The sequence below is a fragment of the Nipponia nippon genome, unplaced genomic scaffold (genome assembly GCF_047370975.1).
Source record: "Nipponia nippon isolate SJK-2023a ecotype South Korea unplaced genomic scaffold, ASM4737097v1 scaffold_6, whole genome shotgun sequence".
Classification (NCBI taxonomy): Eukaryota; Metazoa; Chordata; class Aves; order Pelecaniformes; family Threskiornithidae; genus Nipponia; species Nipponia nippon.
In genome coordinates, this window is record NW_028262380.1 from 52,836,818 (window position 1) to 52,853,023 (window position 16,206).

The 16,206-nt window shown below is 38.7% G+C and overlaps 1 protein-coding gene across 7 annotated transcripts in view; it reads left to right on the forward strand.

Moving 5' to 3' along the window:
* SMARCAD1 (SNF2 related chromatin remodeling ATPase with DExD box 1) overlaps nucleotides 1-16,206 on the forward strand; it is a 43,875-nt gene that overhangs the window by 19,847 nt on the left and 7,822 nt on the right. For 5 of the 7 annotated variants that reach the window (XM_087736276.1, XM_087736275.1, XM_087736278.1 and 2 more), the window contains 9 exons: nucleotides 1,311-1,400; nucleotides 2,064-2,148; nucleotides 3,634-4,025; nucleotides 10,715-10,917; nucleotides 12,171-12,261; nucleotides 13,536-13,635; nucleotides 15,140-15,199; nucleotides 15,406-15,481; nucleotides 15,957-16,092. In XM_087736276.1, coding sequence (XP_087592402.1) covers nucleotides 1,311-1,400; nucleotides 2,064-2,148; nucleotides 3,634-4,025; nucleotides 10,715-10,917; nucleotides 12,171-12,261; nucleotides 13,536-13,635; nucleotides 15,140-15,199; nucleotides 15,406-15,481; nucleotides 15,957-16,092 — 1,233 coding nt within the window. Of the gene's footprint in view, nucleotides 1-1,310; nucleotides 1,401-2,063; nucleotides 2,149-3,633; nucleotides 4,026-4,625; nucleotides 4,675-7,406; nucleotides 8,193-10,714; nucleotides 10,918-12,170; nucleotides 12,262-13,535; nucleotides 13,636-15,139; nucleotides 15,200-15,405; nucleotides 15,482-15,956; nucleotides 16,093-16,206 lie in introns of those variants that run through there. The other 2 variants (XM_087736284.1, XM_087736283.1) reach the window with 2 other exon arrangements.

The window sequence follows — 16,206 nt, forward strand, 5'->3', positions numbered from 1 at the left end:
CAAATATTGTCCTTGGTCAGAATAAAATGAAGAAAACGCAAAGTACTCCATGAAAGCAAAAATAATATTACTCAGATATTCCTCTACTTCCTGGCGGACAGCTGTGAATTTTGTGAGGCAAGATTTGCTGGGGGGTTGAGTTTGTTTTTCCTCACCAGACCCCTGGGTTAGGTTACAAAGGAGACTTTACTGAATTATTACTCAGCCAGCCTAGCAAACAATGCTTCACTGGACCTGGTTTCATGCAGCAGTTTGATTTCTGTGCTTAACAGTTCCATTACAGTTAAAAGGGGAAGGATTGGGAAAAATAAAGCTGAAACACGGGTTTTTAGAAATTGTAATAGAGAATCATAGTGAGAAAACTTGCAGGGTTTTTTTTTCTCGCTCTTGCTTTTCTGCTGGTTCCTAAGACTACAGGATACTTTGCCAGCTATTGTACATACTGTAGCCGTACTCTTGATGATACTGTAGGCTCATTGAGGAAAGGAACAGTGTCCTCTGTTACTCGGGAGTGCTTCTGGGTCATCAGGTTTGTGCTCTTTCAGCAAATAGCATCATTCAGCGAAGTAAATATTGATCAAACCTGTTGGCATCTCTGCTGTAGATAAGTAGATCTGTAACCACTTTGCATTCAAAGCTCTGTGAAGAAAATTGCGTAATTCTTTGTGGTGAATGTATAACAGAGCAGCTTGTGGCATGTAGAAGTTTTGGCACTCATTCATAAGAAACCTCCCTTTTTGCAGGCTGATAGTAGCTGTTAGTGAAGCTATTGTTGATGAAAACTTTTGCCAGCTTTTGATGTGACTCTGGTGCTGTGACACAGTATTTGTGGATTTTTTTTACCTGTAAATCTTCATATAAACACACCATTTGATACATTTATAGACTCTGGTGGTTTAAATACAGCACGCTTGGTAATCTAACCTAACTGACTGACTGTTAACCCTGCCATCTTCTGCCTTAAATATCATCCAGAATCACTACTAACTTTTTATTTTAAAGAAATACAAACTAAATAGTTCTAAATTATTTATATATTGGTATTTATCTTTGCACTGTATATGCTTATCAAGTAAAGAATGCCAGTCTTTGAAGACATTTTCTATGCTTATGAAAGTTTTGGTCTTATTTTGATCATTGGCTATGTATGAGGAATCACTTCTGCAACTTGGATTTGTCTTATGTGCTTTTGTAATTTAGAGTGGCTCTTTAAGGATAGGCAATATTGATTGTTTTTAATTGTTTTTTTTCTGTTTCTATGTTTGTAATTTACATTAAACCTAATAGATTTATTTTTTTTTTTAATGCAGCTGGATGAGTCAGAACCCGAAAGACAATGGGAGAGGCAAGAGATGCTTGTGAAGAAGCTGCAAAATACATTCCCTGGGTTGGATAAGGAGGTGAGCTCATGTCTCCTGATGGCATGTCAGGTTTTGACTTCTTAAGAAAATTGCAGCTGTTGATAGTCCACATGAAACAGTCCTTACACCAGCAGCACTCTTGGAAAGAGCCCAGGGTAGGAAGGTCTTTGCTTTTGCTGCTTTTGGAATGTAACTTGCCCTGAATTGAGAGCAGTTGGATGTAATCGGGACTATGTGGAACTTCTCATCCTACTTTTTTGGTCCCATGACAAGCCTAGCATATTCAAATTTGATAACCTGTTATAAAAATGCATGGGGAAATTACCCCTCCCTCTCTCTCACATTCTTCTCCCCTGGATGACTAGATATACTGTGCACTTCGTATTAGCTTAGTACCTGACGATACTCAGCAACTGGTCAGGGCATTTTAATACTGTGCTTCAAATTGTTGGAAGCAAAGCTTGTTTATGTGTGTTCTTACCCTTTTGAAAAGTGGAGTGCAGCTCTGCCTAAACTGAGTATATAAGGATAAACCAAAGGGTTTTCTCCTTTTGATTTCCTTTATTTTGAATCATATGACTTACAGGGGGTTTCTTTGCCTTGTGCAATTAAAATTAAGTATTAGTGCCTTAACGTTATTATGCACAGAAATTTAGTTTTTGCTTATCTTACCACAATACAAAATTTCTTATCTTTTACTAGGAACTGAGAGATGTACTTCAGGAACATAACTGGGTGTTTCATGAAGCACTGGAGGCCCTGAGAGTGTTTGCAGAAGATGATGAGGGTAAAGACAGATTTATAATCCGTTTTATCCCAAGATAAAACAAGCAGACTCGTGATACAAATCTTTACTAATGTCCAGCAATGACAGTCCTGACAGCACTATGCCTAGAAACTTGCACTGATATTTGAAATTAGTATTATGGGGAGGATAAAAAGCTTTTTTCTGCATTTTTAAGTGTTATGATTATTTTATCTTTTGCTCTGTAAGTAGAGATAAATATCTTTGCCTTCTTAATACAGATTTACATAAGAAGTTGTAATTACCTATGGGTATATCATAAAATATATTTTGAAATGTGTCAAAGCTGACATCTGCTCCGCTCCTGCTTGTTTAAAAATAAGTTTTGTTTTTTAACTGGAGTAATTTGTAAACCAGTAATTGCAAACAACCACATAGGTGACAAGTGACATACACTATTTTATCCTTCTAAAATATATTGTAGGAGAGAAAAATACTAGAAATAGGCCTTAAATTATGCAACCAATTTATAAACACCAGTGCGTTGTATGTGGTAGGGAGCAAGAACTGTGATTCCAGGTAAATCTGCGAGTTATAACTTAAATACTATTTAATGAGTTGATTACTTTTCAGAGTGTTACACAGCTGTCAGATATGTATATGGTTTGCTGTATCAGCTATTTAGGTATTCTTGGGATAGGATAGGATTCTTAATTGGTTTCTTTACAAGTGGAGAGAGTTATTAGTATGCATGAGGTTGGGCCCTTGCTGCTGCTGCTTCTGAGAAAGGTAGACGTTAAGGTTGGAGTCAATCAGCAGCAAGCTGGGATTGGGCAGAAGACAAAGCATTGCAAGTGGTTTCTTCCAAAGAAGGAAGAAAAACCCGTACAAGTCACTGCTGCAAATGACTTGCTCACATTCTGTTAAATAACCTCTATCTTATTTTAAGACAGTAGGGTTATTTTGGTCGGAAGTACCTCATTCTTCTGGTTTCTTTAACAAGTGCGTGTTTTTGTTGTCCCACCTCTAATGCTGTATTGAAATGCATTAAAATGGAAAAAAATATATAATTTTTGTGGTGAAAGTAGGCTTGTTTTCTGAAATCAGCAGAATTAATATCTCTGCAGTTGGGTGGAGTGGGACCAGTATCTCATCCCAGTGATTCATGAGAGTTCTTAATGATCTGCTCTTACCTCAGAGCTTCTGCAGCTCACACATACTACATAGCGTTGATCATCTGTATTTTAAGATAGTTACTTAAAACCTTCTGCTATTTGAGCAGTATACAAATTAGCATTGATCATCTTATACTCACAGTTGGTACTATTTACATGTTTTTAAACAGACTTGCGTGGTGTTTGCTCCTCTTTTCTTTTCTCTTAGTAACACCTGCTGTTGAGTTGTTGTGTATTAAATACTAGAATTGTGTTTTATATCTATATAGGTTTTATTTTGGAAGAACGGTGGGTTTTAATTTGCCCTTAACCAGTATGCGTTAACTTGTTGCCTTCCATATTGCATGCATAGGCATGGAATTTCCTCCCAAAAGTGAAGCTTCTGACTGGACCGAAGCCTCTGCCAAGAGTAGAAGTGATGAAAGTAAAGAGAAGCCAAAGCAGAAATCTTCTGGGAAAGAGCAGAACGGCTTTCGGAAAAAGGACAAAGGCAAAAGGAGCATTTGGAGTACTAAAAGAGAAACAGAAGACTCAGAGGATGAGTCAGCTTCTGAAGACGGTGGTAGCTCCCTTGACGAGGACTACAGCAGTGGCGACGAAGTGATGGAGGATGGCTACAAAGCGAAAATCCTCAGCTTCCTGCAGGATGCTTCCCCGAGTGAACTGACTTTGATTCCCCAGTGTTCTCAGAAAAAGGCTCAGAAGATAATAGCGCTCCGGCCCTTTAACAGCTGGGAGGCTCTGGTAGGTCTGCATTCTTCTTTTCCTATCCCCAGCCTGCCTAGAGTCAAGGTGGCTTCAGCCTGGGGAAGCTTAGATGGGTGGCCTTATCCTGATTAGGCTAAAATGCGATGTTCCTCCTAAGCCAATAGCATTTCAAATAGTGTCATATGACCTGTTTTTGAATGAATTAAGGGGTGATTTTCCTGGAAAACTCAAGCTGATTGGCTGACATTACTGTCACTCATTCTGTAGCATAGAAAGTTGGTTCATTTCACTGCAGAAGAAGAAATTAGAGCTTTCACTTGGGAAGGAGGTGTTTCCTAGCCTGTTCTGAGCTCTTGTAGCTGAAAACCCATGCAGGAGGCAAGAAGGTGGCAGGACCTTTACTGCAGACACTTGAATAACAGCAGCAGCTTCCAGGGTAGCTCTATGATTGAAGGTGCCAGCATGGATATTTTCAGTTTCATACAAGAAACAGTTGTTGTCTTTTTTTCTTTTTTTTTCTTTTTTTGTCTTTAATCTACTGTAGTTTAGTCTCTAGCATGGTTTTGCTAGCTGAGTAATGCAGCCATTTTTTAGTGGAGTGAGCTGCTGTGTTTTTATTACTAAAAGGTAAAGCATCAGAAGGCTAAACCACAATCCACAACAGAAGGGAAAACGATACCTCTTGGTAAGTAGATTATCTGCTGTCACTGGGATGTTACTTTCAAATGTTTCCCATGGTTTGTTTGTTGCCTTCACATTTCATGCAGTTTCAGTTAACTGCAAGACATCAGACCTGATACGAGCAATGTCCTGGTAAGAAATTGGAAGTGCATTGCGGCAGATTTTCTTGTTTAATTTATTAGTGCTTTGGATTTTAAAGCAGTAACTGTGCGTAGGCCCTCTTACAGAGTAATTGGTATGTTTTTTTCATCAGTATGTGTTCTGAAACCTCCCCTGTTGATGTATGCAAGATCCACTTGTATTTTTTTTCAGAGCAGAATAGACCTTCTTCAATATGTGTAAAACAATAACATTTATTATTCGGTGTGTGAAATGTTTTACCACAAAACAGTAAGAGATACTAAACAGATTTTTAAGGAAAACGAAATGATCTTTGTATGTTGTGCAAGGCGGGGAGACAAGAGGAGGATACTTGGAAAAAAAAAAATACAAGGTGCAGGTATGCTGCAAAAGAAATCCGTTTTGCCCCAAGCCTTTGGCTTCTCACAGAACATCTGTTGTACGGCTATTCCTTTCTAAACTTGTTGGATTTTGCCTGAGCTTAATTCTTTGCAGAAATATTTGCTACAGGGCTGTTCTTTTCTCTGTGTAAAATCTTTAACAGAAAAAAAGCTGCATGGGCCTGTTTACTTTCAAAATTTGTCTTTCATGAAGACTGCTGCTGTCAGCAACCATATGTTTATGTAGTATTGTGAATACTTGCCCAGAGTAGAAGTAGTTTGCAGATTTTAGCAGATGTTTCATATCAGTGTGGATATAATTGTTTATAAAGATCCAGTAGCTCAGTGACCCAACATTTTTCCTACTAATTAATAAGAGTGGTAGAATAATGGAGAGAGCTGATTCAGTTTCAGCATTAAAGAAATTGGCTTAGTTTTAAGGTCTCTTTTTCCTGTAATGGTATCTTTTGTAACACAACATAAAGCACTAGAAGTTCTTACCACTTGTTCGTTATTAGAATTGAGGAATATCTTAAGACTCTCAACCTGAGATTGACTAAAGCCCACTTATTTGGAAATTGAATGTCTTATTCCAGGAAAACATAAATTAAAATGGCTTTTTTGTTCTAGACAAGCTTTTTAAGTTGGACTAAGATTTTTTTTTTTTCAGATGGATTTAAATGAATTTCAAGCTTGTGAAGTTATTGAAAATGCTTGAAAATACTTATTCTTTGGAGCAGATATTTAAGACCGATGTTTAACTTGATCTAGTAACACTTAAAATACACAGAAAAAACATTAACAAGCATGCTTCTCAAAAAATAAATGGAGACAGCTGAAAACATCGTTGCTCACAAGGATTAATTCCTTTGCTAATTTAGAAATGCCCATACTCCAGTCTTCAGTGCTGGAGACGACTAGCTGGGAGTGCCTCCTCTCAAACACTAACTTGCATAAAGAGTGCTTGGGTATGTCCTTCAGGCTTTAGGTGTCTGTCTCCTCATTCGGAGAACTGATGCCTCTCTCCAGAATACGTTGTGTATGTAGGGAGAGTAGTAAGTAACAAAACAGACTGGGATGCGTGCTCTGAGAGAGCAGCTTTCTGAGTATTTCTTGTATTCACAACTTAAAATTGCACATTGCTTTTGGAGGGCAGAAGGTTTGGAAGGGTGATCCCAGGTGCCTGTGCCGTAGAAGCAAGCCCAAGTGTGGAGAAGAGACAGAAGAGGAGGTGTGATGCCCAAGTGGGAGATGCCAGAGCAGAAGTTCATGAGGAGCAGCTCTCCGCTGCTGGGAATTGGGGCTTGTAACACAAGGCGAGCAGATGGGGATGCACGGGTAGGCAAGCTAAAGGGTGGTCGGCAGAAAGCGGGGCTGCGAGGGCGAGGAGGAGGAGGAGGGAGGAGCACCGAGAACACAGCTGGCTGTGGAGGGCAAGGCGAAGACGAGGGTTCAGAGCAGACTGCAGGACAGTGTAAAGAGGAACGTTCACCTCCCTGTGTCTTGGTCTGATGTCACGGTTGGGTAGCTTTTGTGCAAGGGGCCAGTGTTCAGTGATGTTTTCCTCTCACAGTGCAGGCCTGCTCTGTACCAGCTTCACGCTCTGCACGTCCCCAGAATAGACATACATTAGTGAACCAACAGCTGTTAGAGATACTTCCCCTCCTGCTGGGTCCTTTCCGACGCTGGCTTTCCACCTTCCTCTTCTGTTTGCTTCAGGGCCCTGGTGACACCCCACTGGCACACGTTGTGGGCCAGCAGACAGCATGATTTCTTTCCTTGGTGGAAGCACTTCTGGGCACCCACCACCCCTCCTCCTCACCCTCACTCCTCTAAAAAACTCGTCGCCTAATTATATTTTAACAGTGCTTTCTTTTCCAGACTGTTGGAATTGGCCAGTGTTGGAAACAGCAGCTCTCAGCGCCATTTCCTCAGCAGACAGGCTGTAAACACGGTCACGTAACGGCAACACCTGCCTGTGTTCAGTGTGTGCCACGAAGCAAGGGCAGAGCCGAGACTGGCTCCAGAAGGAGCCCAGCTGAGCTTTTGGGGTCTGGGGAGATGTTCTGTTCCTTGGCCTGTTGTGTGCGCCCAGTGCAATTTCACGCTGCCTCCAGTAAATGCAGGGGTACGAACTGGAGAGAGTTTAATGCTATTTAGTTTCTCATTTTTAAGTTTATAATTGTTAACTGCTTGAATTTCCTTTTAGCATAGAAGCATATGCATCTGTATGAGATTTACCATATCCTCTCATTTCTCTCATTCACAACGTTATTCTATCACAAAATAAGCCATCTCTTTTAGCATTTGAAGACTTCATATGAATTAATGTCTATTGTTTTTAAAAATTGCAGATTCTTAAGGAGTACATGCAAATTAAACTGATGCAAAATATTACATAGAAATGCTGACATAGCATATATTTAGCTTATCATTTTTAGGGGAATGGGAGAACTGAGCAGTCAAAGATGGACTTACTTGTCCATCATATTCTGTATACTGCAATAGTATATGAGCTAGGAGATGTAAACTCAAGGGAGGGTAGCTTCAGCTTTTTTGTGAGCTCTCGTCTTGTTTGGCTGCACATGTACAAACTGCTGTGAAAACCAAACCAGCAGGAAATCCGGAAGCACCTTGCCCCAAAGCAAACTGAAGGGAAGCAGCAAATGCATCAGGTTAGAACTGGGAGCTGCTTAAAGTGGAACTGGGGTTCGTTGATCGAGGTGGAGGCTGACTTTCACCCTTAAGTAGTAAAGTGAAGTCCTAAATCACCTTTGAGTGGTGTAAGATAAGCCCAAGTGGAACGCACCAGCATGGCGGTTATGCACCGTGGGGCACTGCTGCAGCTTGGGACTCCAGTAGACGTTTCTTCAAAGCGTGCTGTGGAAGCTCAAGGGTTCAGTTGTCCGGGATGGTCTCACATTTTTGGACCTCACTTGAAAAAAATGAACCTGGGAGGATGTCAGAACCTCTTGTAAACCAAAGGCCACCCAAGGATCTGCTTTGTATTCTGCATGACAGGGTAACGTTGTGTGTTTCACATGTAAACCAGTGGCTAAAGTTTTTCTTGTTGTAACTTGGAGATGAATGTTAACGTGCTGACATGAAGCAATACATTTTCTGTTAATAACAGATGGCTTCATTCTCCACGCCTTTATTTATAGATTATAGGATTTATATTCATGCCAACCAAAGCTTTAGGCATCAAAACAAATGTTGAAATTTTTTAATCGCCTATTAAAAATCATGTTCTTTACATCTCTCTTTATTTCTAAATAGAGGTGTCTGTTTAGAAAACTTCTTTGCAAGTGTTGATATGTGTGCCTTAGCCTGGTTTAACCTATAAGTGTTGGTAAACTTTCTGGGTTTTGTTTAAAATGGAACAAAACCACAAACAAAAAACCCCCAAAACTGTAATGGCAGACTGTCAGTAGAAGGCATCTTTTTTTTTTTTTTTTGTGGGGTCAAAGCATAGCCTGCTTGTACACTTCAGCTTAATAAAGCTTGCTTGCTTTTGCTCTGCAATGTGGCAATATTGATCAGTTACTTAACATGTAATAGCTGGATCGTATGACCCCTTCTTTTCTTAACAAAGGAGTTCTAGGAGGATATATGCCTGTAAAGTCTTGTGCTAAATTTTAACAGATCCCTGATTTAAAATTCGGAAAAATCTGTGTGGAAATTACTTCTGTTTTAACAAAAGAACGGCAAATCCAAAGGATCTTGTATTCTTCAATTCTTTAAATCCATTAATACAAAAGGAAGATGTCTGTTCTTTACAGTGGAATAACTTTATGCATAAATATACATGAAAATACTATAATTAACTATAACTATATAAATATGAACCCAGTCACTGCAGAAATAAATTTATTAGAAGGTTTTACACTTTCTGTAGATGGCCCTACATGGAATCCAGGAGAAGCTGATGGGCCTGAAGGGCCTGTTGTGACAAAACTTCAGGCTTCCTGGCTCTAAAACAGAGAATATCCATATTGTAGTGAAGATACAAAGTTTAGAGGAAGGAAATATAAAGTAACGAGTATGGACTTGAGGAAGCAAGTGGTGGAAGTAAGGCTTTTGTGTCAAAATTAATAATGATTTATAGTTTAAAAGGAAAAAAAAAAGGAAAGTTTAAGTTTAATTAAAGACGGTGTCACATGGTGGGTCTGTGGCTGGCACAAGGTTGTGAGAATGAGACTCGTGAGTAGCAATTCTCACAACAACAAAGAGATCAAGAGGTCTTGGAGAAAGCATGTGTTCATGATTGATGTAGGAAGGATTGTGATATGTAACCATTATTTAAAAAAAAAAATTATGCTAGATTAGTTGCATCTTCTAGCAAGCATGAGTGAAGCAACCTCTGCTCTTAGTAGTAGACTCAGAGTACAAAGCAGTGGAGAAAGTTAGCCTTGGTCAAGGTGGGAACACGTATTTTGAGAAGATGAGGACATGGTGGCAGAGCAGTTACAGCACTTAAAGATCGCTTCTCAACCGAGATAGGAGGTAATACCCTATTGCCGGATCGGGAGCTACAGTGATTCTGAATGTGGGCTGTCCAAATGGCTCAGCTGCAAGCTTTTGATTCAAAAACTGGCGTGCTTCATCTTTGTAAACCAGGCGCATTCAGCAGTGGTGGACAGGCCTTGTGTTAGTTTGTATTTACATTGAGATTCTGGTATCTTGACTTATCCTTTGCCAGCTTGTTTGCTATGACATTTAGAAAATGTATTTCTCTGTTTTATCTTGTTTGTCCCTCTGGAAAATGAGGATAATACTGACTTGAAACATGCAGATGCAAAAAAATTGAGAAACTGAATGGTGCTAAAACCTTGTCGGGATGATGATGGTAGTGCCCATGAAAATGTATCGGCAAGTGCTAATGACCGGGTAGATTTGTGTAAGTTTGTGTCTCATAGATTTCCCAGGAGGCTGGGTTCATTGCAAGAAAAAAGAGTTTGGGTGAATCTTAGCTTGGTGAAGAAATTCTTCTCCAACACCGAAATGGGAAGAACTGAAAAGAATGAACCAATTCTTGCTGATCTTTTGGGCCTGTCAATACTTGGTGACCACAAAAAACCTGACATGGTTTTGGGAAACTTCTATATCTTTAGTATCTAATAGGAATTGCGTAAAAGGAGATCTAATGATAATCAGTACATTTTTTTTCTTCGTTTTATGGTTTTGTTCTCCTAGTGGGCCTGGCCTTCAGAACTTGCTTTGCGCTGTACGTTGCATCCCTTGAGGATTTTGAGTTTAAAGCTCCTATATTTTACATTAGAAACTCTTCAGAGCAATTGTCTCTTTATTTAAGATATGTTTTACAGTGCACAGAGCTGTAATGGTGACCTTCGGTGTGGATTCACGCAGTTTTGCAATGGGCCAAGTGTGTAAGGAATATTTGAAGTTTTGAGAGGAGGTCGGGATGCTGTTGCTGTCTGCTACTTGAATTACTTGCAGCCTGCAGCAGCCGTGGATTTTCACTGTAGCACCTTTGCTGCTATTACCAGTGTTCATAGTATTTTTTTTATTATTATTTTGCAGTTTACAAAAATGACTAAGACTACTGGTTTGTCAGAAGACATAGTGTGGAACTGCAAGATACTGCTGAAGGAGAGGGACGTGGTTCTAAAGCTCATGAATAAATGTGAAGACATTTCAAATAAACTGACAAAACAAGTAACCAGGATTACTGAAGATGGAGGATGTGGATGGAACATAGAGCAACCCTCCATCCTGAATCAGAGGTATCTTTCCCTTTTTATACTTACAAGGGTGTTGGATAATAAGGTATACTTGAAGACTGGTATTTTCAAGACTGTAGTCTCTGAAAGTAGAGTTTGTCTGACACTTAGCAGCTCTTAGTGAGCTAGATAGTGATATGCAGCACTTGAGGGAATCCGACAAATGTTTTTAAGTGTATCAGGAAAGCTGGTGAGGAAGATAAGAACATAAAAAAGTGTAACAGTGCTCAATACCTTGTTTTACTTGCTCCAGTTTTTGATGAATGTAGGAGCCAACCTTGAGTGATGGGATCATGAGTTGTCAACTTATTTCAAACAAAAGGCCAAACAAAACTGCTTCTGTAACAGGGGACCTTACATTTCAAAGATGCCAAATTGAAATGAATCTGAGCAAACTTGTAAAGGTTATCAGGTGGACTGAAGACCTCGGTCAGGAAGTTCAGATGTACAAAATGATCTGGAACTCTGTATCCAGTGGGAGGGGCACCAGGGATGTGTTGGGGGGAAGGATTTATTTCAGAGAGGTAAATTGGTAAGGATCTCCAAATAGATATTGGGAATAAAGAGAGAGCTTAGTGGGAATGGAAATGGGTGTGGTGGGGGGCATTATCCTAAGGGTTAGGAATCATAGGGGTGAAGGGGGATGGCTGGAGTAGCAACCTGGATTAGACTTGGAGGCTGTTAGAGGTAAATAGAAAAAGGATTTTCAGCTGTGTCAAAATAAAACCTGAGAGGAAGGGGGAACTGTTTCGAGGGAGCTTATCAGTGATGTTTCTTCTTTGGCAAAAAATGCTGAACTAGGTGACTTGCTGTTGAGTCTGGTTTGTGGGTTGTGTGTGTTTGGTTTTTTTGTTTGGTGGTGACACCACCAGTAATTGTACAACAGAGCAAACTTAGTGATGCAGCTGCTAAATGCCACTTAATTTTTTGCGTATTTTTAAAATTAGCAGTTGTGTAACTGATTTTAGCTGGTTGTGGACCACTGATTTTAGCTGTAAGGTATTTATTCTAACGTTCATTTTGGTCATTTAAGATGTATGAAAATTCAGATAAACCACTTAGAAAGTTCAGAAATGCTCTTTGGTATTCAGGTGACTGATTAAATAAAGTTTGTGTCTTTCACTACACAGGGAGATCCGGAGTGCATTAAAATATAGACAATGTTAAACTTATCATTCTGTGATTAACATAAGTGTAAAGTTTTGTTTCATGGAGAAACCAAAGATGGTAACATGTTAAGCTTGATTTCTTGACAGTTTGGAACTCAAGCCATATCAGAAGATCGGTTTGAACTGGTTAGCACTGCTGCATAAACATGGATTGAATGGCATATTGGCTGATGAAATGGTAAGTGTGAAACTGATTATTTAAGAAACTTTAAAAGTTTTGCAGAAATGACTTTGTTAAATTCTTTTATTTCCTAGAAACCCCAAGCACATTATAAGTAATCTGTTTTAGCTAATATAACTTGAACTGCAAACAGCTTCTCCAAATGTTTAGAAGCTGCTGAGCTCTTACTTTCAATTTGAAAGTCAAAGGTAGCCTAAGATTCATGGACACTGATAATTGCAAGTCACATGGTGTCTTCTGATGCAATGGAAGCAGTTTCTACCACAACAGATTATCCTCAAACCATTCATTTTAATAGCTCCTTGCCCATAAATATAATTCATTCAACTTGTCCAGCATTTGGTTGTAGTAAGCCCTTATCTTCTACATTTCCCCATCAGTTTCAAAACAGGTAGTTAACAATACAGAAAAAACTTAAGTGGGTAGAAACCTTTTCTGCTTCTCTAGCATTTCAGCCATCTCTTGTCATTATGCTCCCCCTAAGTTTTGAAATGAGAGGAAAAACTTACAGGTTTGAGGTTTAGTTTGGTACTGACACCGCCAGTAACTGTACAACAGAACAAACTTAGTGATGTGGCAGCTAAATGTGTTGTCAGTTGCTTTTAATCCTGGCTGCTGGTCGTCTTGTGATGAACCATGAGTGAATGGATGAGCTTGCTTCACTAAGACTTAGTGTTCACTTAGTGCTTCACTAAGACTAAGTTGAGTGTTTCTCAACTTCTGTATCTTTCATATTTGTAAGAACTACCTTATGTGCATATTTTATGGTAGATAAGATAAATTGTTAAATCCATGATACAGAAGACAGGAAAGTGAGTATTGGTAGAAAAATAAGCTTATTTTAAAGAAATCTGATTTCCATATTAAATTCCACTTCAGAAATAGCTGGAATATCCTTTGTACAACTGGCTCAAATGGAAAGAAACAATTGGTTTCCAAGTAATCATTTGTCTGCAGCACTGTTTCAGGACAGGAGATTTTTGAAGAAGATTTGAGGGATGAACTTGAACTAAAATGAAGAACTTCATAAATGGAAAAGATGAAGCCCTGATGCTCAAATGCTGAGCTGAAAAGATAATTGAGTTTGACTGCAATTGTACTTAAGAAGGAATTGTCTTCTGTAAAACAATGCAGTTAAACAGAACAATTTTTCTATGCAGATTTGTAATCTTTAGTTAATGTTGACTATGCTGTCATTGTCTTATGAGTACAAAACAATATTATGTTCTACAGATTGTAAATTTTGTTAAAATGGATTTGTTTTCTCTTAGGGCTTAGGAAAAACAATTCAAGCTATTGCATTTCTAGCTTATCTCTACCAAGAGGGCAATAGAGGTCCCCATTTGATAGTTGTGCCGGCTTCAACATTAGGTAAGTTACAAGCGTCAAAATAATTTGTTTTTTTAAAAAAAAAAATCATGTAAAGACTGTGAAACAAAGACAATTTTGTGAAAGAAAACTTCATTTTCTTATGGTGATATTAAACTCCTTAAGTAATTTGAATTGGAATGCAAACCATACTGAAGGCATGCTTGTTCTGAATTAATTAGGTCTAACATGAATATTTTTTTTTAATATGCTCCGTATGCTTCACAAAAAATAGAGCTGTTATAATTTGATCTTGTTTAGCAAATTAGTCCTTTTACTTACCGAATATTGGCTGAAATTCCTAGTCTTCAGGCTGTGCTTAGGATTAGGTTTCATGGCATTTGAGACATTCAATGTCTTTTTTCCTCTTTGCTGCGCAGAATCTGTCAAAGCAGACCAAAATCCTAAAACAATAAGGCTGACTGTCTTTTAGTTGTGTGTTTTGATTGTTTAATGACCTCAGCCGAAAGCAGGAAGAACATGGTGGAATAAAATGTTAATGAGGCTGATGAGTTTCAGCAGAAACTAGTTCTCCGTGTAGTTAAATTTGGTTTTGTTGAATGATTATAGAAAGGAGAAAGTAGCAAGTTTAATTTAGAAAGAAAATGCTGTTTTTAATGTAACATACTTATTTGGGCTTCAAAAATTTCTCTTAACACATCAGAAAAGCTTCCGGTTGTTCAACATCAGTTCAAAATCTCCATTTTCAGTGTGCTTTTAAAATCCACTAGAACCTTTTTTTTTTTTTTAATAACTCTTAAAAATGCATGTTACTTAAAACCTGAGGTATACATAAAGGTGTAAGTGAAGGTGCTTCTGTGAAGTGAATCGCAGAAGCTCATGAATTGTAGTGGCAGGTTGGCCCAAGGCATCCAGCGCGGGGATGCCTGGGAAGTACGGTTTACCTGCAGCTTTCCTGATGCTTTTCTGGAGGCGTCTCCTCAGCCCTGATCTGGGTCTGGCCCATAGACCCCCTTCTGCTGTGGTTTGGGATCAGCATTTGCGTTGGCTGTCAAGCAGCTTCCCCTTGGGCATGGTAACGTCACCGGTGGTGGCTCTGCTGGCGGCACACCTGGAGCTCGGTCGAGTTGTCGGGCTTCCTTGCCTACTCCCACAGGCACTGTCTCTCCTGATGACACCCTTCTGGATGCAAGTACTGACAAATGAAGTGATCTGCTTTCTGAGGAAGTAACTGTACAGGGAAGAAATCAGACTGAAAAGTTAAGCATTGTATTATTTCTACATGGTGGTTACAGGCCATGCAGGGTCTGTTTCTGTAGGAGTTTAAAGTGCAAGCTGGTTAAGCAAGAGTTACTTAAAGCCCAGTTGTGGGTTGTTTAATTTCCCTAAATATTATCAGTTTGCCAGTGTTTAGACAGCAAGTTTCTTAACCTTCAGGAGAATTTAAAGGGATGATGTTTGGTTTAATGCTGAGGCACGTCTGAACTTACGTGAGACATAATAAAGTATAAATGACTTGATTTTTTATTTTAATGATGTCTTACAGATAACTGGATAAGAGAAGTTCATCTGTGGTGTCCTGAACTGAACGTCCTTTTTTACTATGGTGAGGAATCTAATTTAGAAATGAATACAATAGTACAGTTGCTTGCATGGTTAGCTGAAGAAAAGATGAATTGCTTTTGGAAACATTGTTTTAAGACAGTTGTTTAAATACACATATTTATTGCTGAATGTATTTCTGTGTACTGTTGTAATTTTTATATGTATAAATGTGTGATTGCACTCATTTTATGTTTTGTCCTTTTGTAGGATCCCAAGAAGATAGGAAACATCTCAGGGTGGACATTAATAATAAAGTTGTCGATTTCAATGTGATTGTAACTACGTAAGTACAGTAATTAAAGAACAAGTGAGATTTAGTTAGCTCCTACTGACCTCTAGTGGTACAACAAAAAAAACAATGTTTGGTGTTTGGTGAGATGGGAAGGGAGCTTATTTTTGTTTTCAGGTAATGGTCAACTAGGATTTTATTAATGTATAACAGATATTATGTAATAGATGCTTTAGATATTATATATTAATATAATAATTAACTAATACATGCTAATAGATACATATTACTTTGTAATAGATTTGCACAATTTTTTGGAAAGTGTTACTGAGAGCCCTGGCTCATCAAATGAACTGTAATTATTTGCCAGTAGTAAACTGTGTTATGGTCAGTTGCTTCTAGGCAGTTTTACTTACTGCCCCTCATGTATTCTCTCCATAACTCTTGAGAATGTAATTTGATTGTGATAACAGTAAGTTCATGTTAAATTTGCATTTATTGTGTCTTTTATGATGTCTTTCTCTGATAGATACAACTGTGCAATTAGCAGCTCAGATGATCGAGGACTGTTTCGCAGGTTGAAGCTTAACTATGCAATTTTTGATGAAGGTCATATGCTCAAGAACATGAGCTCTGTACGCTACCAGCACCTTATGACAATTAATGTAAGAGGTTTAGTTATTGTTGGGTTAGACAGGACAACTGGGTTTTTTTTGGTTTGTAGTTATGGGCTGGGGGAAAATGGGGTATTAACTACAAAGTTCATATACAGATAATGT